General features: G+C 36.1%; 1 protein-coding gene across 2 annotated transcripts in view; it reads right to left on the bottom strand.

The window, feature by feature from the left end:
- Positions 1 to 24,785, bottom strand: part of LOC131052321 (NAD-capped RNA hydrolase DXO1) — a 222,787-nt gene that overhangs the window by 95,836 nt on the left and 102,166 nt on the right. For both annotated transcript variants that reach the window (XM_057986955.2, XM_057986954.2), the window contains exon 10: positions 2,645 to 2,691. In XM_057986955.2, coding sequence (XP_057842938.2) covers positions 2,645 to 2,691 — 47 coding nt within the window. The remainder of the gene's footprint in view (positions 1 to 2,644; positions 2,692 to 24,785) is intronic.

Raw genomic sequence — 24,785 nt, 5'->3', positions numbered from 1 at the left:
GTAAACTGCAGCATCAGACGCAACATGTAAATTCAGATAGATAACACATTTACATCAAGACATCAGCATGTGACAAATTCAAAATTATGCTGACATCTCTCAAGTGCGACAACTAGAGTGTTACAAATCTTGGATGTCAAGCATCAGAACAACTAAGATAACGTCCAAGCTGAAGGTATCAAGCTGATCCATAGTCCAACTATTGAGCAAACTACAGAAATCAAGGTGTTTATTGAGGGGGAGCAGTCAAGGCAATAAACATCTACAACACACATTGAAAGATAAACAGACACGTTATGAAATGAACAGACAAATTAGGAAGTGAATAGGAAAGTGATTTGACATGCTAAAAGACAAAGCAATACATGTATACAAGCACTCTCTTGGGTTATCAGAGTAATGCAATCTACCATTTTTGTTTCTGTTTATTCTTGACTTTACATCACATTGATTTTGGCAGCTACTAAATAAATGCTACAAAAATTTAACATTGTAACTAAGGCACAAGCACCCCATATGTCCTTGAGCATTTGTGATAGAAAAAGCAAGCATATTCTATGACTAGAAGGCATCAAAGAAGTTCATACAAATCAGGGCTATGACTTATCATGAGTTTGCAGGACATGCAACTAGCAATGTTGCTAAGGTTTTGGAACTTCTTCAGGGATTTTGTATCAAAGGCAAATGGCCCATCCCGACATTACACAAGGGCTCAACAAACCTGCAATAAATTTTTGACAGAAATCAGAGCGACCTCCCACAATCAACTACCACTATGGTTTCAGTCTTTCTGAAATACCAGTAGATCTATAATGGCTCCAAAGTTATTCAACGGTGAGAAAACCTATATCATAAGTGTGTGCCCAAATATGCCATTGATACTGGTGGAAGTTGTGCTACAAATCTTGAGAAAATAATCATTTTTGTACAGAGGATGAATGGAAAAAGTGGTAAATGAGAAAGAAAGAAGACATTTACTAGCATTCAAGCCCTAAGGCAAGCTCCAGCTCACATAAGAGTTGCACCCAAAACCCCAACCCAACAAAAAATGTTTGTAGAAAGCATTCGCACTATGCACACTATTTGATTGGAAATTCATTAGGACCTACTAAAATAAATTTTTAGACCAAGAGCAAAAAATGGCTGCCAAAGTCATTAGTGAGGATGGGCTGAAGGTAACATCTTCATTTTTAAAATATTCAACAGGTATCCAATAAAACCCCATGAATCCAACTTGTGGGAAGGATGCAGGGAAATGTGCATCAGATGGGCTATTCCATGCCTTCTATCTTAGTGTTGGCTCCCCAATCTTTAGTACCATATCCTCCAGTTTCCACATGGTTCCAGCACCACAAAAAGCAGAAAACAATTTCCAAGAAACAGCACTCCTCTAATGACCACAGCATGATCCACGCGGAAGAATTGCATGAGAATGGATAACATTATGAGGCCCTGTCATTAGCGATTTCACAAGACACCAGTAAACACAGCAAGACATGATTTGATGCGAGAAATTATAAAATTTCCCATCTGGCCCATTTGGATCTGCCAAGTGACAGTAGGAGGGAACATGATATAAGTTGACAGATCTTAAAAAGAAAAAAGACAAGCTCATAAAGTGTCTAGGGCCATTGTCTCTCAAAAGAGCATGTGTTGGAAAAGATAATAATAACACACCAGGACAAAGTTCTTTAGCAAGGCTCCCACTGTAAATATATTTGTATCCCCTCCTCCATGAATGGCACAAGCACAGCAATGATCTGGCTAAGAAATTTCTGTTAAACCTAAACATGCAACCACAAGACAAGCAGAAATAAATATGTCCTTAAACAATCAGCTAAACTGTGCTTATTCCTAGTCTGTGCACAAACATCAATGCCTACTCAGAATAGAATGTTTCATCTATCTTACGGCTCTTCTACCTGCAGCTACATTTTCTAGAAAAATATGACAGAATTTTGCAGATGTATCTTCTCTGGCATTTTAAGCCCAGACATATCCTACTGTAAAGAATGCACAATGTTAAAGTACCATATGTTTTTGACAATAGTTGGCATTCTTTTGTTTGATCCTCAAACTTACTTAACAGCTGATCTCTTGAAGATCTCCCTTCCCCTTAATCTTTTTTTTTGTAAATAAATGGAAAATAACATTTACTTCCAGTGTCTAAAAAGGATAGATAATCCTCTTACTTTTCATTTGTCTGATAGATAAATTAAGGGATAACATATGCAAGTAACAAGAAAAGCTCAAAACTCCATACCTGTCATATGCCAGGCATATTAGAGATATGAAATGCAAAATATAAGAATTGTAATTTACAAATAATGGAAGAAGGAAACTGAGATGAAACTGGTAAAATTTTAATCCTATCTACAGCCATATTACTCCAAAACAAGTCTTGTACAAAATAATTTTAAAATCCAACAACTCTATTTGCAAAGAGAAATTTTAAACCAGCACAGAAAACTCAACTACACATATTCAAGCATCTCTAAGTGCTAGAATGAAAATTCTATACATACACCTTACAATGGAAACTAACTGCAAAGCATTTATGAATCTTTTTCCTGATCAAAACCCAAAGACAAACCAATAAAGCCATACAACTTTCATAGGAAACAACACTTGAAAACAGCAATACCTGAAACCAATTATTATGCGAGGAACTCCAGCTAAAAATGATTGGATCTGAAAAAGAACAAAAAACCAATTTATTAAGCACAACTGCATTTCCTTTTGAACCTTCATCTACAATCACCAATTTAGCAGAATAATCAATGTGTTAAAATTCAAAAAACAGAAACTCTTAAAGTAGCGTAAAACCATGTGCAATGACATATCACTAAATAATAAATATTAGAATTTGAGTCCCTTGTTACAATGTACATAGTACAGCTTTATTGGTTTGCAGCACATAACTGAATAACATGGATTATTCACTACGAGATTTGCCTTGTAATAATGCCAGTAGATATAAGTATAACACAATTACTAGATGGAAGAGCACAGGTCAAACAAGGATAGCAGATAACAAACAATGTATGCCAGATGCCACTGAATACATATGTACAGAAAGAATACCATTAACACAGAAATTTTATTGTATGTTTATCAATTTGGAAGTGTAGCAGAAAGAAAGAAGAAAGAGATCATATTTATGTCCATAACAAACAGGTCACCTGTTAGCATCCCAAGTAGGAGTTATAAAACAAATCTAAGCACTGAAAAGTTTTGCAAACATAAAATATAGGCGTAGACAGGATGAAGAGATATAGGCATGTAATCTAAAATACAATTAAACATGTGAAAGGAAAATCAATCAAAGAAAAATGCAGCCAACAGAGACCTGACCTGTACATAACGACTTGAGTTCAGACCAGAAACTAGTCTGCATTAACATTCTGGGCCTAAGAAGAAACAACTGCATCCTCATTCATCACTATAAAAGGGCCAAGGTAGGATCTAACAATCTCAGTAGAAGAATAGCTAGACCTAAGAGAACATGAGTGGACAACCCTAATGAATGAACAAGTCACCTAGAACTTCTCCTAACATCCATGGTCAAGAGACCTCCAATGCTAGAGAGAAAACTGATAAAATATGTCTATCCGAAAGACTGATCTTTAGGAAAGGAGTGGCTTGTCCCTCACAATGGTGTTAAGTGAACTCAACGTGCCTAATATATGCCCATGACTCATGCATCCTAGTGGCAATGCACAAAAAGAATCATCAAGGTTGACGTATCTTATTCTGTCTCTGAGACTAAACTGTCCAAAGGGAACTTGATACCAGCTACAGTAGGACTAAGCTGAAATTAGAATGTGATCATACTACTGCCATTATAAGTCCCCAACAAGAATGTTAGATAATGGATAAAGGATCTACACTTGAGCCTCTATACAAACAGCAATATTATCTCCAAGAAGAGAATGTTCCTAAGCATCCATTCATGGAGAGAACATAAATGACAGATCTTATGGCCTAGAGGAGTTTCAGCATCAGTCCTAACCCATAATTGGTGGAAACAAATCTGCACTTGGCTAAGGGGACTCAGGCAATGCGACCAGACTGTTGCTAGAGATAGTCAGCAGAGATGACAGTACCATCAACAACCTGTAAAAAAAATTCAACATAGAAAGAGAGAAAGTGTCTAATATAATGATTAGGAAGAAAAGATAATCAGCATACATGCATTATTGAAAAGGAAGATTTTCAAAAAACATAGTTGTCTCTAGAGTCATTCAAGCTCACTAAAGAGGAGTTATGAAGTGGGTAATTTCTTGAGACTGCAACCTTATAAGCAAATGCCCATAAAGTAGAAAACAAAGAATAACAAGTTGTCACCAAAATATTATGGTCCATATCAAATTTAGTAGACAATTGGCAATGTAACCTACAAGATTGAATTACCGCCAGCAACAAATAGACATCCAATTTTTCATATTTCATGTCTAAAGAAGGTGATTGCTCAGTATATCCCTACAGAAACAATATTACCAGAGCTAGATGAATAGGAAGAATCATCTTGGATCCAGAGTTAACTCTCCCAAATGCACAAAGAAGTTAAGGATTAAGGCCAAAAGGAATTTTTTTGTCTAGGTTTAAAGATTAGAACTTTGTTGATAAATATAAATTTTTGAAATTATAAATTTGAAAATTTAACTTCAAATTTAAACCCGAGTGGTTATGGTTCAGGTTTAACTAGAATGTTAAACTCCATCATGGTCAAACCTTAGCCATTAGGTTACAAATTAAATTGTCAAATAGGACATGAGATCCTATCAGCCCATTTTTTAATCAGACCTAAGTCCTAAGCTAAAGTAAATTTTTATTTTAGGGTTAACACTAGGGGTTTATTTAATTTTGACTTCAAAATTTAAAATTTACTAAGTTACAACTTTCACCCTGAAGTATTTTATGTTTGTAATACTGAAAATTGCATAACTTGCACTTTCCCCTTTATTTTGAACTCATTTTGACACAGTTATTGCTTACGCAATGACAATGGTACAAGTAGTGTGTTTTTAACTAAAGCCTAATGCATAATCCAATTCTCATCTAATTCCATTTGCACTTACTCAATAAGATTGATCATGATACTCAGTTTCAATTTTTTTTACCTTAGATCATATCCACAATCTGTGTGATGACCTAGATAGTTCTTGCAATTTACAAAAATGATAACTATATTTTCAGCTTTAAAAAGTGCATTTAGGGCTGAAACAATCCTTCCAACTAGTCATTGTGTGCCAACTTAAAGCACAAAAACATTGTGCTTACCACCCTTGGAGTTGTAATTAAGGCCTAACTGTAGTGCAATTTCCATAAGAGGTCACACCTAGAGATCATCAAAGAAAACTTGCATCAAAAAAGCACTTATCACTACACTTATATTCTCAATCATTTTCAAAATCCATTGACTTGTCATCCTAAGGGTTTAATCACGAGGAGACAAATAACAACCATTGACAAACTGTCTACTACACAACAAACGTTTTTTGCAAATAACAAGTATAGACATAAAGATAGACTAAGAGCAAACATTTTAAGAATTTTGGAAGTTCAGTTTAGGGTTTTAGGTTGGGCCTTTTTTTTCTAAACCTAAAAGCTTCTACATATTATTTTATGATTTTTGTTGATAATGCTATGGGAGAAATGCAATGCATGGCCTTCTGAAACCCTTGCCTATCTCACATTGCTTAAAATGCAATCTTTGTGAGAATGAAAATGGTGGGGGCATTAACTATTAAATAACATTTAACAAAGTTGCCAAAGCATTAAAAAATTTATAGCATTTAACAAAGTTGTCAAAGCATGACATGAACGGTTGTAGAAATTTTCCTAATTATGTATCCCACCAAGCCCTATTTCCTCATGAGTTCTTTGAAGAAATTAAAGTTGAAAAGGCAAAGACTGTTATTGGATCATCAACAATGTCCTCTACGGACACCAATGGTGGAGAGAGATCTTCAAATGAGGAAGAGATTCAATAACAAACGCATGTTGATACTTCTACACCATCTTGCTCTTCCAAAATACCTATTATTGTTGGGGTCAACATGAATGCTTTTTGCACCCTGTATTATCCATTCGTAGAACTAATCATCTTTTAAGAGCCCAATAGACGATTTTTGGTACCATTCAAGCATCTCATTCAACATTGCACAATCTACCAATTGGTTATCAACAACTTATGTTGTTTGTTGTCAGTCCTAGCTTCAAAGTTCCATCATACAAGGGCCTCAGAGTTGATATGTCAAAAGACATGATGCAATATGTTAGTGAAGTACTAACAAAGCATTTCGAGGAATGCAGAGACAAGTTGAACTCTTGTCAAATGGGTGCACTAACAAAAGGAACCATAAATAAATCAACTTGTCTCTACATTATTGTTAAGATGTATGTAATGGATTGTTAGGATTTGGCAATGCAATTTGTATATAGATCAACTCTTCTTGTTTGAATGATGCACTATAAGACTTTGAATACATGGATGATGAAATTTCAACCTATTCATGTGGTTGTTATGTACTTTTCTCAATGGCTGACTGACTAGTTCCTTCCTAGATACTCTCTAGATGCTCTACCTCGTAAGCAAGATCCAGTACATTTCATCATGGGGCTTAATGAAGAAATGAGCAATGTGCCTATAAGAACCCCAAGTAGGTTTAGTGATTCTTAAATATGATTAGCCTCATCATTTGTTGCAAAAACTACTTTGGTAGGTTTAAAAGGGTCCATGGCTACTCCACGTCCTCAACTTCTTCCTCCTCTTAATAACTTTCCTATTCATCTATAGTTGTCTCTTCTTCAAATGATGATCACTTAGGTATTGTGTGTTTTCATTTTCTTGAAATGGTGCACACAGGCCTTGTTGTTACCTCTTGACCTCACACTTTGGCCAACTAGATGCCCATAGATTTCCATCTAAAAATAAACGGAAAAGTGGAGTTGTAAGTGGTGTTGGTTATAGTTTGCCCTCTGATGATGTTTGTATGTGTGAACACCACATCCAAAAATAGCCCTATTACATGTTGGGTTATGTGAACTCCTTTATGTGTCATTGATAGAAATTAATGGATTTTTAGAGATAGCTCTACCTAATTTTATATATTTCACCTCAATTAAGTCTTATCATGTAGTCTTTCATCCATATTGTGTTGTCAAATGCATTTGTGGCTCTTAGCAGCTCTTGATGAGGTCCAAAATGTAATGCCATTCCTCATTTGCAAAAAAAAAAGTCTTTAGTCCACAGTTGCCTTTATTCCAAGCACTATTGACTTCCTTGCTCAACAAGTTCTCTTTGCATACTATTTGAATTGCACAATCTTTTACACCTAGCTAATATTAGCATTCAATTTTTGAGCCAATGATCATGTGCATGGTACCACAAATGCCCTCATAAAGTTATAGGAATGTATGTTATTTTTCCCTCGTGGTCCATGTACAACACAATTTTTCTCTATTATAACTAAAGACCATTCAAACAAAATAAAATATGGCATATGCAACATTTTATTTACTTGAGTCAAGGTTGGGTAGCTTCAAATGCATGATCATCTGGTTTATTCATCCACCATAACTTGCATTTGTTCACGATTAGGCTCTCCTAAGTAAATTTTTGTAAAGTATTTGCCCCTTTACTTGGTACGAACCTTTGCTTTTGCTTCCCATTAGTGTCAATGGATCTCTACAAAGTTATTTGTATCATTTTTGGTGAAGTCAACATCATAGTTAGACCTATCCAAGCTTTCTAATTTGTACCATACTTCTCAAATGCCTTGTCAATGGTTATTTTCCAAAACCTTTACCTTTGTGCAAATGATGAAGCGCCAACTTGTAGACTCTTGCATTTATCTCCCATAGTTGCACTAGAAAATCCAAATTTTTCCACTACGAAATAATTATTGAAACCTTCCTTTAGAAAGGTGCCTCGTCCTCCCTACAATCCTTGAATCTTCGATGGCTCACCAAAACTAGCTAATTTCTCCTATAGAAATAGGAGTGAAACCTTCAAAGGTTTTTGCTTGTTCAAAAATGCAACCAATGCAGGGCAAATGAATCCACCAATGTACATAAGACTTTATTAATTCCTCTAGATCATACAAATAATAAGCACTTCCATGGGTAAAATTTGAATTCCAACCCACTAAATTGATAAAATCGAATATAGAAGGTCATCCGCTTTCCTTCAGTTTTGGTCACTCAGCTAAACTTGTAATGCAATGAACTTGGGCAGTAAGCAAGCGGCCATATGGTGATAAATTGACTAGCAACTCTTATTATCAATGAAAATATTTTGGCAAATGTCTATATGGCAACAGTTGAGTAAAAGAATGTCATGCAGTAGAAGCTACATGTGTCTAAGAAAGGCATACACCCCAATCTAGAGTCTTCTTCACTTTTATAAGGACCATATGGTACAATCAAGCCAAATAAGACTTTTTTTTCATTCCATATGATGGAATAAAAAATAAATGAGCATACAATGGAATGATTAATAAATGGTCATAAAATGGAGATTTTTTCAACCTTTTTTCGACCCATTCCAAAGCAATTCCTTTCCCTTTATTATTTCTTTTTTTTTTCATGTGGGACACAACATTGTTGGCTTATGTTTTCAACTTGTTTAATTTGTTGATTTACATAATGTAGGTAGGGCCCTTTACAACATTCACGAGCACAACACAAAACAACAAACTTTAATTAAAAGTTTTAGTAGTTTATCTGTATTCAATTGTACCTTCACATTAACTGAGTCTAGTTTGGTGAAGCCCATGAGATTAATCATATTTACAACTTCTTGTCATAGTTGATATATTTTTAACTTAGAAACATTTACCATGCCCTTTATCATTGGTCAATCTAAGTTATGCAATCAAAAAGCTCTATTCTAAAAATAATTCATGAATCTTATAGGATCTAAGCAACAACACCTTGAACTTGTCCAATTTAATTTCCCTATTTCTATTGTACTTTGGTACATATGGCCTTTCTTTAAAATTCATCCTCCAAAGATTCTTATAATGCCAATATTCCATTCTATGTTTCACCACTTCCATCACCAATTAAGCTATCAAGCTTCGTTCATCAAGTTTGTTTAGTAGCGAGAACCATTCCTTTGAACTATTGTTATCACCCATTCTATCTTCTATGGCTATTCTTAAACTCAACACTATGTGCTCCATAGGTACTATTACTTTTTGTCCATAGGTACTATTACTTTTTGTCCATACATTAATTGAAAAGAGGTATGGTCAATTGTAACTGTAATGTCCCCAAACTCCGCAATCTAAAGAAACATATAAACAGTGGATTTCAACAATTTATTTGAGTATGAATAATTTATTTATAGTGTAATTAACCAAATTCATTTAAAGCTACTTATTATCAATAAGTCAATTCCCATATTTAGTTCCTAAGGAGATTGAGAGGATTAGCTACCATAGGATGCCCGTAGCGCTTATCAGGCCCAAGGGCGGTACACTCCCCCTTGGCCCAACTGTCAGAAGTCCTTTGTCAATTGCAGTGGGTGGCCTACCTGGCAGAGGCCTAGTTCCTGTTATCCTTGTTGCCTAATTCCTCATCTATCTCACGGGGTTTGGATATGCAATTGCTTTATTCATAATCTTGGTAGTGACTCATATCATACCTACTAGTCCTTAATTGCACAATGTTGTTTATTCCTTAAATAGAAGTTGTAGTTTATTTGCTAGTTGATTGTATATAGAGGTTCATTCATATACTTGAATATCCTTATGGTTCATATATATATATATATATATATATATATATATATAGTAATTCCATTTGTATTATCCTCAATTTATATATGATTGTAATCAACTACATCTATATATACAAAATGTTGAGTTAATGTCTATATGTATTCATATATTCATTTAGTATCTAATTTCCTACCTTTTTATGCATAAGTTTCCTTTTATTTATTTTAAATTCTACCGCAGAATAAATATTTAGCAGGTAAGAATCCTTACCTGGTCCTTTGTTGTTGTCCCGCGCTAACCCGTCGTATTCTATCTATTCGCTATCTCCTGTGTGTCTGCTTCCGCGTGCCCCCTTCCTTCCCTCCTCTTGCCCACGAGTTTACGCTTTAATACCCGCGGGGGGTTGAGGCGGACCTGTCAAGGGTTGCGACTGCTGAGGGAGGAGTAAGCATGGTGACTGTTGGAGTCACCGTTTCCACCCGAAACTCTCTTGCGGCGCCTCCAAGCTTAGACGCACCGTAACACATACGTAGTGTGTTTGCTGGGTGTAAAACTCCCGAAAATCCCTAAGTTTAAGCGCTTTATTAATTGTGTATTGGTTATTATAAATTAATAAGGGGTCCCTTTTTATTGTAGCGTGTGGTTAAAAAAATCTCTTTTTCTTAATAATGTTTATAATGCATTAAGTTCTTTTTATATTGTATATTTATATTTTTGATTTATTACATGCATCAATAAATAATAATAATAATGATTATATATTAAATTAATAATGCATTAAATTATAGTTTATATTTATTTAGTATACATCACTAATTATATATTCAATTAACATCATTTTATGGTAAAGTTAAATCAAGAGTTAATATGATTATTACATTAATATAAAACAAGGAGTCATTTCCGATTAAATAATGGAAGGTATAAATGTTATCTTTAATAATTACAAAAATGTGGGGTTATGACAGTAACATTGTACGTCATTCAATAAGCCCATACAACTATCGGAAGTCTTTCTTCCCAATCTACTACTTCTATGCCACACAACATTTGAATGACACCTTTCAATATCTTATCAATTACTTCCACTTGTCTATTGGCCCTTGGATGCTATGGCCTCGATTTTGAAAGGGAAATGCCAAACTCTACCATCATTGATCTAATTACATGGTTATAAAAGTATCCCCCTCAATCACTTGTCATTTGCATTGGAATCTAGAATCTCGTAACAATTTGTTCATATATAAACTTTGTCGTACTTTGGGTAATATTATCAAGAAGTATCCTTGTTTTTGTCCATTTGTTTAGATATTCAGTTTCAACCACAATATACCTACACCATCATACTTTACATGTTTTCAACGATCTTATGAAATCCTGGCCCAAAAGTTCAAAAATCTCCTTCGGATGAGAAGGCCAAAAGGATATAACGTCCCTTTTCGGTAGCTTGTTGATTCTCTAACACAACTTTTCACCCACTCTTTGGCATCCCTATATAGTGATGGCCACCAAAGTCCCACTAGTAGTACTTTCCTTGTTCCATTAGGTCCCATATGGCCACCAATTAACCCTTCATATGCTTACTCAAGTAAAATTTAAATTTCTTCTTTCGCAACACACATGCTTAGCACTTCATCAAGCCCCATCTTGTACAAAAGACCATTGATCATTTGGAAAGGTCGTTCCTTAAGTGCTAGCTTCCCCAATTCAATCACTTGTATGTCCAATGTAAAGCATGTTGTCTATAGATATTCTTTGATCTTCTATCACCAAGATGATAAGATAGTTGTCTGTAATAGTTGTGCATCTAGAAAAATCTCATTCAACCCCTTAGTGGCTTCTCCTAACTTAATTCAATAAATTTGGTCAGCTATCACATGGCATTTTCATGGCCTGACAACAATCTTGAAAGTAAACTCTTGTAATAATAAACACCTACATATGTCACCTTGAATAATGGGTGTGTTCATGCAATACAACAACACCTGGTGGTCCAAAAAAATGTGAACAATGTTGCTAGCAAATAGTGTCAAAATTTCAAAGTGGAATAGATCATACCAAGAACCTCTCTTTCAATCATACTATAAATCTTGTTTGGCTTGGAGAGAAGTCAACTTGTAAAAATTATAGGGTGATCCAATCCATGGGCTCCTACTTACCCAAGGTAGCTCTAATTGCAAAATTATAAGTGTCAATATGCACATAAAACTCTTTACCCCAATCAAGTAATACAAAGATAGATGAATTGATTAAACATACCTTTAATTCCTTGAGGATGTGCATTTGTTTGTCTAAACAAACAAATCAAGTCCCTTTCCATGCTAGAGCATCCGAGGGATAAAATACTTGTGTGAAGTGCCTAATAAATGACCTATAAGACCTAACAAAAAATTTACTTCAGTCACATTAACTAGTGCTTACATCTCCATGATGACCCCAATTTTGTCTGAGATTCTCCTCAATCCAACTATACATACAATATGGCTAATTTACCATGCACTTGCCCTTATTCAAAACAAAGGCTAATTTTGTTGGTTTGTGACATCACATGCATTTTGTAAGAGATAATAAATGTCTATCTTTCATTTTGTGAATAGACCAATTATCTAAGAAAGCTTTGAAATTCTCAATCACCATCTTGTTAAAAATATGCAATATGATCCATTGAAAGGTGGCAATACTAACCTGGTTATAGCCCAAAGATCCATCCATAAAGGAGATTTCATCTCATTAACTCCTAACATAGAGTCTCTAAGAGGGATGGAGAATATATCATTGATGATGACTGCATTCAAAGTTCTAAAATTGACAAAAAATTTAGTTATCCAAATTCTCTCCTCAAACTTATGACTTATGACTATCGGAAACACTCATTCACTAGTTTATACCTTCAAATTATACCTATGTCTAGCATTTTGTTGATTTCTACTTTCACAACATAAATTTGGTTCACCTACTATGCTTTCCTTTAAATTGGCATTGCTTTGAGTATTAAGGAAATTTTAAGGACACATATCTCCAATGGTACAATTTTTAAATCTTTATATGTCTGAGAAACACATCTTTATAATCCATAAAAAATTTGAACATTGCCATTTTCAACACTGGATCTTTGTCATTTCCCACCAAAATTACTTTGTTATCAACTTCTAATCCCAAGTTTACATTAACTAACAAGGAATCTTTATAATTCATGTCCCTCCTTACTTCAAAATTGATGTGTTGTTTTCGAATCTACCTCAACATCACTCACTTTATATTCAATAAACTCTAAAGGATAAATTTAATATTTAGAACCTTTGCAGTCATCTCATTCGTTGCTGTTTCCTTCTTCAATTTCCAAAATTCTACAAAGTTATAAACATCCTAAAAAAATTCATGATCATCCATTTGCAATTGGAAGAGACCATAGAGAAAGGTTGTTTTGCCTTCCGAACAAGATTGCAACTCTAGAATCCCTTCATCGTTCCTCTCTATGATGCCTCAATCTATACATACCGGGCATTCTTCATCAAAGTCTAAGCCTAAGAATCCAACTAACGAAATTGTTTTTTCAAATATGTGAGATACATTTCCAACCTTTATTTTCAATAAACAATGTGTTCTTCCAAATATGATCGGTCTTGGCAACTATCAACTAACCTTGGCAAAAATAATACATCATTGGCCTTTTCTAGAGAGATAACTACAAAATCTAGAATGAATGGTCGGGTGATGATGATTTCTTTTTGGGCAATAAGTACTCCAAGTACAATTATGCTATATTGATTTTGTTTATTCACTCTCTCCATTTAAATGAATGTCAAGAAAGTAAATAGAATAATAGATACATACGCTAGCAATAATTCATAAGAATGATTTCATAAATATTTGTCTTTCCATTCATTTATTTATAAGCTTTGCAATAGATATAAGAATTCACATATGCACCCCCAACCATGTATACAATAGGAAGTATATAGAATAGCCAATAGCTATTGAAAACTCCAACTCTCAACAACTATCAACTGTCGAACAATTGTTGGGAACTAACTTTCTAATTACAATAAAACTAATATGATCATCTATGTACTACATCAGCTCCCCAAAAACAAAAAGTTGTCTTCCAAAAAGCTAACAAAATGGAGAGCTAAAACAACACAACAATACCACTATTGAAATCACTAAGAAGATGGATGAAGAGACATCCCTAGAGTTGGGTACACCGAAGATGAGGGAGTGGATGTTTGAGTGTTGATCAGGCATAGCCGATAAACCTCCTTCATGCATAGCTTGAGATAATGAGCCGCTAGCAATTCTCGTTCTCTCATAACCTTCACCATCTCTACAACCTCCACCAATTGGCTTTTAATCTAGGCAATCTCCTTGTCTTTCTCTTATAGTTGGCTATCTTTCTCTGCTATCTTTGCCTCCTTACTCACCACTTTTGCCTTTTCACCTTTTGTAAGATGGGATTGATATGTGAATTGCTCTTGGAATTTTTGCTTAAGCTCATCTATCTTAGCTCGTACCTTTTGCGCAATCTTTAGAGCTTCATCTCTTTGATTTGTAAGTTGGGCATTGAAAACTATTTGGCACTTGAACTTGCAAAACATATCTCTAAATGTGGCTTCTATCTCAAAACTTAAGTTGCAATCATCTTACCATTCCTCCCTCTGACAATAGGCCTAGCAAGGTGTCATGATGACATCATCTCAGGGGTCTAAGCCTCAATCCATACCCTGAACTTGAAGATGTTGTTGAATTCTCTCCCACATCCTTCGTGAATGCCAAGATGAGTTTGGCCGATCGCCATACTAGAAGAGAATGAGCTCGGTACAGCCGTTGAGAAATATTTGATACTTCCTAAATGACACTACTAGCTCCAAATCTTGTATATACATTTGGATTGTACTCAAAGAATTTGTCTCATCCGGTTTAGAGATTTTAATGAGAATTCCCTCTAAATCAATAGACTCCTTGTGAACAAGTGAATTGGCAAGGACATTTGTGGGTAACACCTAGATGGCAACGGGTAGCTCTTCAGAGATTGGAGGTATCTCCTAGAAGGTTGAAGTAGTTGTTGTGATAAGAAAAAATCACCCTCCTATCTCGGCTCCACAATTGCCTGTGTGTAGCACAATTGAGCACTTAAACTAGTTGACTAAACAAACACAAGCTGCTCCATTAATTTGGCTATGTGTCAAGGAGGGTTGAGTGGGGTAAACTCCTAAACATCAATCAAAACCAGAGAAATGGGAATTGCCCAAAATCGCCAAGTTTGGCGAGTCCCCACTCCCAAACTCGGTCGGCGGCATATAACTTTAAGTTAAAAAAAAACACAACTTCTAATATGTTTTGAATTGATTATTTTTGGTTTATATTGTGCTTTGAGCCTAAAAGTGAACTTCATTTCATTCATTTGGCAAAATAGGAGGAGAAAGGTGAGTTGTGAGGAGAAACAATAGAAAAATAGCACCCGACGCCTGTATAAAATAATAAAAGTCTTTTGGCCTCGCGGGGCGCTGCCCCTGGACACCACAAGGGGCGTTGCCCCTTGACCCCAACTTGGGCGCACTGCCCCAAAACCCCCGTCGTAAAATTAGGGGGGAAATTGCACCGATAAAAGTAGGGAAATTTTAACCTCCGAGTCTAATTAGCCTCCTATTCCATATAACAACATATACTTTCATTTGGTGCATCAAGAGTTGGAAAGGAAGAGTTTGCATCTCATTTGATCATATGATGACATGGATTTTTTATTCCACGAGTTTTGTAATATTGTATACATTTGACAATATTTATATATCTATGTTTGTTATTTCCTTCAGCTACAATTTGCATTTATGCTCATGTGATTGATGTATACTTGTGTATGTAATCAAATTAGCTTCTACTTGATGATGTTATTGTGTCTTTAAGGTGTATTTAATAAAGGGTGCATGAAACAAGTTTTAAATCTTTAAAAATCTCTAAATTTCTTGAGTTTTTCACTCTGTCGAGCCCTACCGAGTTTCGACTCCCAAGTCTGAGTCCTGAGTCGAGTCGAGTCCTGAGTCTCGTTTCTTTAATCAAAACCCCTAACATCTTCAACCAATTATCTATCTGTTTAAAGCACTCAAGCTCAGCAGGCAAGTCTAGCAAGGCGACAAGAATAGAGAAAGTGCAAATTGTATTGTCAGCAGGAATGCCCTCTACTACAACGATAATCTAGTGGAACAAGGGACTGAGAATTGGCAACTAGAGACACGGTTTTGTTGCAGAAGGGTCTCTAGGTATAGTGGCAGTTGTAGATGAGGACAACTAGATGGGCTCATAATCCTCTTCATTGCTATCTTCATCTTCCCCTAACACATCTTTACACTTCCTTTTCTTTCTAGCAAGTTGTACCAATTCTCTTGCGTTGAAGTCTAGATAATCAAAATGGTTAAGCGGAATGTTGTAGACCAAGAAGAATTATACTGAGTTGGTTGAAGCTTACCTCATTTATCAATTTGGGAGAAAATAGCATCCAAAAAAAGGGCGATGGCATGTTGTGTCATGTAAAAATCCTTATGCTTTAGTGATAGAAATTCTCTTATCCAATCAGAAAAAAGCCACCCCCAATTATAAATCTTCCCTAAACTAAGGCTAATCATGTAATTGACCATCCAAATGGCTATGTCAGACACACGGCTAGCCCCTATCAAGCAGCATTTGATTATGTTCATTACACACTTCCACTCTTCATTTGCTAATAAAAAAATTTGACTCCCTCTATTGTCGACACTCCATATATTGTCTTTTTCTTGTTGGGTTAAATCATGTCAGCATAATCTACGTAGGGATGCTTCTTTCTGCTTTGGTGTAATCAATCTGGCATGTTTGTACACAGTCATCCCTATAGATGGTATACCAAACACTCTGGTCAAATCAACTAGCTAGAAGGAAACTGTGACCAAGCATCACATATAACGAATTACAAAATTGTGTCTATCTATTATAATTTGCCAAAAATAGATTTAATTGTGGCTCAAACTCCCAATAGTTGAAGAATGGAAGTTGAGCGATTTTTATCCACCTATACGTGTTGGAGTGCCAATTGTAGTGCATGATTATATGGGTTATTTTGCCACCATATCCAACATTCACTGCCTGTGAGGCTCTCCCATTAATGGAATCCACTATGTTGTCTCCATCCTTCCCTTTGCTATTTTTTCCAATAAAATTCTCTAAATGTAGTGATCCATCACCTATTTTCCCAGACTATTGTTGTTAATACCTTCTACAAAATGTGTTTGCAAAAATGCACAATTGACTTTTTTAAATAATTTATACCTTTTCAAAAAATGGTTGAAATAACTAATTGGCCATGAGACAATTCATGCAATGCTAGAAAGGATTGTTGGCCAATGGTGTATTATACAACTGAAGGAAACTCTCAAATTTTGTGTAACCCCAATCGTGTGCAAATTGGATTTCTATATGGTGTAGGGTATGGTGAAGTGATGGAGACATGCAAGCCATATTGCGTAGAAGATCAACCAATCAAGTTGATCATTAAAGCACATGGTGAAAGCAAAAAATGCCAAAGGAAGGTCGTATGATAGCAAACTGTCATATGTGATCATCATCAAATAGTCGTACGATGTGATGGAACAATCATCATATAGCATTATTTACCCAACAACATCCTTGTTGTCGCTAGGCCACAGCTGAAATTGTCCTACAATAGGAAGAGCTACGAGAGCCACGCAAGATGGTTATTGGATGGACGTTGAGGAAGGTGTCATACAATGTGGATTATAGTTGCCCAAACAATGGCCTATTTGAGGCAATTCTTGTTGCCGACAAAGATGTTGTCATACAATGAGCAGGGCAAAATGAAAGTAAGCAAGCCATACAATATGAATGGGCTGCCATATAAATACGAGAATAAGTCACCGTCTAGGTATAGGTCATATGATATAATCGAGATGCCATCCTTGTACAAAATCTAATCCCATGTGTCCTCTTGCAAGCCCTTCATGTGCTTCTTTAAGTGTGCCTGGTATTTTTTCCTACATAATACCGCCTGAGTCAATGGTCAATTCCCATTTTATACAATAAGTGAATGAGCTGATATGTTTTGCTCTTGAGAGCTAACTTTCTTCTCTCTCCTAGTCACATCTCCTTTAGATAGGTTGAAGTAGGCAAGTATTCTCCAATATTCTCATACCAAGGACGTAATGTTGCAATCTAACCAAGATGAGCATGGGGAAAATCACAATTACGCCCTAAGGTGGTTCACCCGACTTGATTTTTGACAGTTGATTGGTTATAACATGGTTTTTTCCTAATCAAACAATGATGGTAAATGTAAACTGTTGTAATAATAACAGCCACCTACTTAACCAACCTTCAATGATTCGTTTGTTGACCAATTACATGAGTGATGGGCATAGAAGGTAAAAGGTGTTACAAAATAGACCATTCCCAACACTTCCCTCTTCGTCGTGCTATAGTTCCTTTCTACTAGTGACAACATTCAACTAGCGAAGAAATCTAGATAATTCAATCCTTGGGGTCTGACTTGTTCTAATGTTGCTCCAATTGAAAAGTTGGATGCATCGACATGTCAACGTGTACATGGAACTCCTTACTCCAATCTGAGTATCCTTGGATTGGAGAACTAATTAGGCGCACCCTCAATTAATTTAAGGCATTCAATTGATCCTCGATCCATGTGAATGCTTGGCCCTTGTATGTGGTGCAAATAGGATACCTAAGTGAAATTCTTAATAAACCCTCTATATTAGCCGACATGACCCAAGAATGATTTGACTTTTGTGAAGTTTAGTGGGGCTTCCATCTATACGATCACCCTTATCTTGTCTGGGTTGGTCTTAAAATTACCTTTACAGATTATATGCTCAAGTAGTTTACCATGCAATACCATGAATCGACACTTCTTCACATCCAAAACCAATCATGTTGATCTACATCATTCCATGCATTCCTTGAGAGCTTTCGGGTATTTTTTCTACTGACTATAGATCAACCAATTATCCAAGAATGCTTTAAAATTCTAGACCGACATTTTAACGAAAATATAAAGGATAATTTTTTGAAAGGTGGTCGAAGCATTACACAATCCTAACAGCATCTAGTTGTATGCATACAACCCTATCTTCAACCACAAATGTAATCTTGTGCTTAACCTCCACTATGCTTATTTGATTGTATCAGGAGAGCCTGTCCAAAAATGAATAGATCTCATGACTTGTGACCTCTTCCAAGATCGAGTCAGTGAAGGGGATTGGAAATGGATATTTAATCATAACTACATTTAGACTTCTAAAATCCACACATATTCAAATTTGTTCAAATAATTTTTTTACAGATATCACCATTGGGGAGACCCAGACACTAGTCTCCACTTGGAAAATTATGTTGGCCTCCAACATTTGTTCTATCACTTCCTGGACTTCCGCAACATAGTTCTTGTTCATACTATAGGGTCACTTCCATACGACTTTTACTCCCGATGTTAGAGGAATTCTATGTACGCATAGCTCTAGAGGTATTCCTTTTAGATCCTTGTACATCCATGCAAAGCTATCCTTGTATTCTATAAAAAATTTGAATGTCGTCACTTTCAATACTGGGTCCCTATCGTCTCCTACCATGATCGTTCATGTGTTACCTTCTTCCCCCAAATTTCAATTTCTCCATTCTCGGTTCCTCATAATTGATCATTTTATCCTATTCAAATTTATGGGTTGGCATTACATCTAATCTAACTACTTCCTCCTTGTACTCTTCATATTCTGAGGGGAACATCTGACTTGTTGTCACTTGATCATCTTCTTCTTCAATTTCCCCAATCTGTAGCATATTACAATCGAGTAGGAATGTCTCTTAGTCTTCCAATTGCCAATGAAACAATCCATTCAAGAAACTTGTTGCATCCTTCCAACAATGTTGGAGGTCAAGAACTCCCTCATCATTTGGCTCCATGCACCCTCTTTCTTCTTCTATCCTTGATTCTCCTCCATCCGACTCCGAACCAAAGGAAACAAAGCAATCTATTCACTCATTGCCTAGTTCCTCAAGTTGATATCATAATTCCTCCGCTTGTTTTCAATTGAGAGGGTGTTCTTTTTCCAATTGTGATATGTCTTGGCTGCAATCAACCATCCTCTCGACAATACATCGTGTGCTTTCATTTGTAAAGAAATGACCACAAAATCAGCAAGAATTGTTAGATTCTAATCGTTACCTTATGTGTCATTAGTGTCCCCAATGGTTTGAATCCATATTGATCAACACCTACTAGTTGGCAGGTCGATCGCCATAAGGTTGGCTTCCTAAGACATTTCCATGTATCCTATAGTAGTACGTTTAATCATGATCCTCCATTGACAATTGTATTTGTCAATTTATTTCCCATAATGTGCATTTCTACAACAGCCAATTTCTTCCCTATGTTCACTATCAGCAACATCGAATCCATGACCTCCCTGTGGTGGCAGTTCTATTATCATCTCCACAATTGTACCTTCTTGTCTCTGATTTTAATCCTCACCAATTGTGTAGTGATTTCCACTCTCAATTGTGGCATACTTTGAAGAAGGTATGTTATCTTTATCAATATAGTTGTCTGTAGCACTTATCGTACAATATTCTTTTCCAACACCAATCACAAGGAGGTACTTGCAGTTTCATTAGATGTCCTTCATTCCTTCACCATTGCTTGTTCACTTCTACTTTCGCTTCTCAAAGTCCTCCTTTCTCTATACAAGGGTCTAGGTATATGGCCTTCCTTTGTGCTCAAGTGATCGCAACTACTGCCTCATATTGTTCTTCTACATCCAAAATATTAATACCTTTTTGTTTCAAGCAATCAGTGTCTTCATGATCAATTGGTTCACACCACTTCCACAACATCCCTGCTTTATTCCAGTTACTTTAGCATTCCCTAGCGAAATGTCCCCATTTGTTGCATTTATGGCACAACTTTCATTTTCTTTCATAGTGAAGGGATCAATACTTCAATGAACCATCTTTTCTTTACTTCATTTGCCAACTGGTTTTCAAATTTCACAAACATTTCCTTGAGCCTACAATTATAGGCTAATACATTCTCACGTTTTCCTTGTTTAGTGATATAAATTTCTATTATGATCTTGTTGTCATCCCAAAGCAATTTGAATTCTACCTCTAACACATTCTTCAATGCATCGCATGAGGATATGGACTGTGCAACACGTTTTGTAAACCATTTTATTGCTATTCCACATAGCATTGTTGGCAACACTCTCAACCAATAATCTTTATCCTCTTGACTACTTGCTATCCATATTGTTTGACATGTTTTGCAATGTCAAACGCAGTCCTCAAACCCACTCCCCATAAACATTAGGAGTTCTTCTCTTTCTACACTTGGACTCATTGGAGGAGTCACCATCCTTGCTGCCTAAAGTGTTCCTTCTGCCTTGAACCTAATTGGATAGTTTTGACTTGTACGTTCCAATGCCTCACTTGCACTCTTGGCCTATGAATCCTCTACTTGTCCTCCTTCAACGTTCCTTGCACTCTAATTATCTTCAATATTGTTTTCATACTCCCTTCGTCTAGGGGTCTTCAACTTAGTTCCTCCAATTCTCGAGTCCTTTGAAATGAATAGCTCTTTGATACGACGTATGTTATTTTCAAAGTTTTTAGTTAGTTTGTTTCTAGGATATCCTTCTTCCTCCTCTTCAACTAACATTGATGATACAAATTGATTTCTCACTTGGTCGGCAAGGTCTTCATATGCTTTGTTGGGGAGCATACATGCCTTGCTATCTCCTCCCACTTTCCCTTCATATGTTCTTCAGTAGTGAAGGTTTTCCACTCCTTCCTACTATGGCTTCGGCTGATGCTTCAGCTTTTGCTCCTTGGTGGGCTCAGATTTTCCATCAAAAATCCTTAAGTTTCTTCGACAATTCTCTTCAATCTCCTTTATCATTCTCTCTGCTCCCTTTTCTGTAGGGATCTTCTCACCCTTTCTTCTATCAATTTGTGACCACTTGGAATATGTTTCCTCTCTTTATTAGGTTGAACAGGCATTAATTCTCAGGTGTGAGTTTTATGGTGTTACGTTCCTCTTCCTCTATATGATTCCTCTCTTCATACCAATGTATTTGTTGCCTATGTTGTTCTTGGTCCCTCTTGACCCAAAGGTCTTGTAGGTTGATGATATGGCATGCAATGAGCATTGGTAGTTTGTGCAAATCAACTTCTTGGTTAATGGTTAGGTTGGCCCAGATGGCATTTTGAGGGACCTCTCTCCTGAGAGCTTCCCTCCAAACATGTTCTCTTTACAAAATATCCCACAATTTCAATAGATCTTGCATAAGCTGGTCTCCCCTTTCTTTATTGGCTTGCACAGGTTTGTCCATAGGCTGTCCCATTACATCGCCATGATTCTCGTCCATACTTCATAATTTGCAAGGGTTCGAAGAGCAACAACTCCAAATGTTTACTCGCTAACTCTATTGGAATGACTATCGGGGAAGTAAACATAATAACAGATACAAATGCTAATAATAATAGATACAAATGCTAGTAATAATTCACAACAATAATTTCATAAAGATCTATCTTTCCATTCATTCATTCATGAGATTTGCAATAGATTAAGGAATACACATATGTGGTCCTGACCATGTAGACAATGAGAAATATATAGAATAGCCAACAATTGTTGAGAGATATCAACTGTCGAACAATTGTCAAGAACTAACTTTCCAACTACAATGAAATTAATATGATTATCTATGTATTACAAATTCACCTCCACCAATTGTAAGGTTGTTTGCCAAATCATGGATTTCCCAAAAAGATTCCAAGTTTCTTTTGGATGCATATCCACATCAACAATGGATTTACTGAGTGTACTACCTAATTGTAATATCCCTCATTAGAATGCTACCTGTTTCCCAATAGTTACATACATCATTTAACATCATTATGTCTTAAATTAGGTTATTGAGATTAGAAGTATATATAATGCGATAAATAACTAATTAAATTTAGGGTTTGCCCCCACTTCTTCCCTAACCCTACGGAAGATGGTGGAATTACTGTGCTAGGGCGCTTGGAAACAGTCTACGAGCAGGCTCCCTCAAGGTTTCTTACAAACATATGTTAATGCACATTGTTTTTTTGTCCAAAGGGTACAGGGTCAATGCGATGGGCAAGGGAAATGTCTTGACAGAGTGATTTCTGTTGTTACTGATCAAAACTTAGCTAGCTTTGTCCTTGTTCATTCTGTTTCCATGGCTGCAAATGTTTTAGTACCATGATGAAAGCTATCCTGCCTTGGTCTAGATTGACTCTTTTCACGTGGATGTCTTGACAGAGTGATTTCTGTTATTACTGATCAAAACTTAGATAGCCTTGTCTCTGTTCATTTTGTTTCCATGGCTACTTACCAGCATGGGTGCCTCTACTCTACCTTTAGTTCCTACAATTGAAGCTAACAGATGCTGCATAATCATAAATCCATATGACCTAGTTTTCTCTTCTTTCAATTATGAGCACTTCACTTATGGAAGGCAATTATTTTCCTTCCCTACCAGCCATGGAGGCTAGCACATATTCCTAGTTTTTTCTCTGCCAATAGAGACTCCTTGTCCTTGGGTATTGCATGGAATCAGGGACTATACAGGAAATACCCAACTTTTCTCTAGGATTATCCAATTTGGCCATTTTAACCTTCAAAATTCTCTTGTCAGACCCTACTTTAGCCCTTTCATGGTCATAGTAATAATGTCATTGAATCTTCTAACTTAGGCCTTGCTAGATATGTGTTACAGCACTGATCTCCAATCAAAATCTCCAGCTTTGATCTTCTTCACTTCCATGCATCATCAAGGAATGTAACCCCCATAAGTTTATTTGTACTTGCGCATAGTTCTTATGCTTTGGGGTTAACTGCTTTAGGTTTACCCCCCTTGTAGTTTAAATTCTTCAATACTTGGTGTTTATTTACTTTTCATAGCCTGATTTCTTTTTACCTCATAATAGAATTCACTTTTGAGATTCATTGACCCAATCCAGTCATTTGTGAACATTAATAAGCCTTAGCATCTTGTTATTTCAATTCAACAAATGTTAGTGTACTAGCATTTTTTGATAAACTAAGGCTGGTACTCGGTAGTAACAAACACCTAATAACCTCATTTCATTGTTTAAATAACCTACAACAAGATCATTCTAATCAATTTTTTCATACTAGTGCATCGAACCTTACTCTACCATTTTTGAACTGTACATTGGATTGCTCACTAAAAATAGGTTTAATACATAACGAGTCTACTGCAGATTCCTTAGAACATCTTGTCCTTGCTTTAACGATTTGGCAATGCTTCTTCTAGTTTCTGAAATAGAGGATGTGTTTCCAGTTCAGAAAAAAATAAAGAAAGCCAGCCACATGGAATGGAATGCCATTGGCAAAGAAGAATCTTCCAATAAAATCATATGCCTAATCCCTCAATTGCACATTGAATAAATCTGCAAGCAGGTTTGGAGTAGCACTAGTCACCCTACATTTCCCATTAGACTTTACTACCCTTAAACTAGAAGAAATTGGAATACATGCGTGTTACTTTAGCAAGTTAGTAGAAGCAAAACTCTAATGAACTCTCCCCATTAGCAGCAAAGAAGCAGATGTAGATGCATTTTCTTCACTACCAGCCCACAATTTGGTTATCTCAGCCCTATATTTGAGTTCTTGTGTCAAATTGTCACATACTTGTACACCTTTGCATCAGACTTAATAGAGATGGGCATTAACTCTGGTAATGTTGCCTTGAAATTCATGCTTACAAAAGTGACACTTCCACAACCTAGTGGCCCCAATGCCTTAGGCTTTGTTTGTAACTTAGTCGCAAATTCTTTTAAAGGAGACTTAAGATCAAAGGGACCCTTACCATATTTTTCTAGATGTTAACATTTTTTAAACCTCAAGTCCAAAGTCTAGGTTGAAGAGTCTAAATTCGGCTAAGTCTAAGTATTATCAGGGTTTCGAGGTTTTCTCTACCGTCATGCTTCCCTTTTCGGCCCCAA

Source organism: Cryptomeria japonica, chromosome 2, assembly GCF_030272615.1.
Source record: "Cryptomeria japonica chromosome 2, Sugi_1.0, whole genome shotgun sequence".
In the NCBI taxonomy this organism is placed as follows: domain Eukaryota; kingdom Viridiplantae; phylum Streptophyta; class Pinopsida; order Cupressales; family Cupressaceae; genus Cryptomeria; species Cryptomeria japonica.
This window is presented reverse-complemented; position numbering and strand designations above follow the sequence as displayed.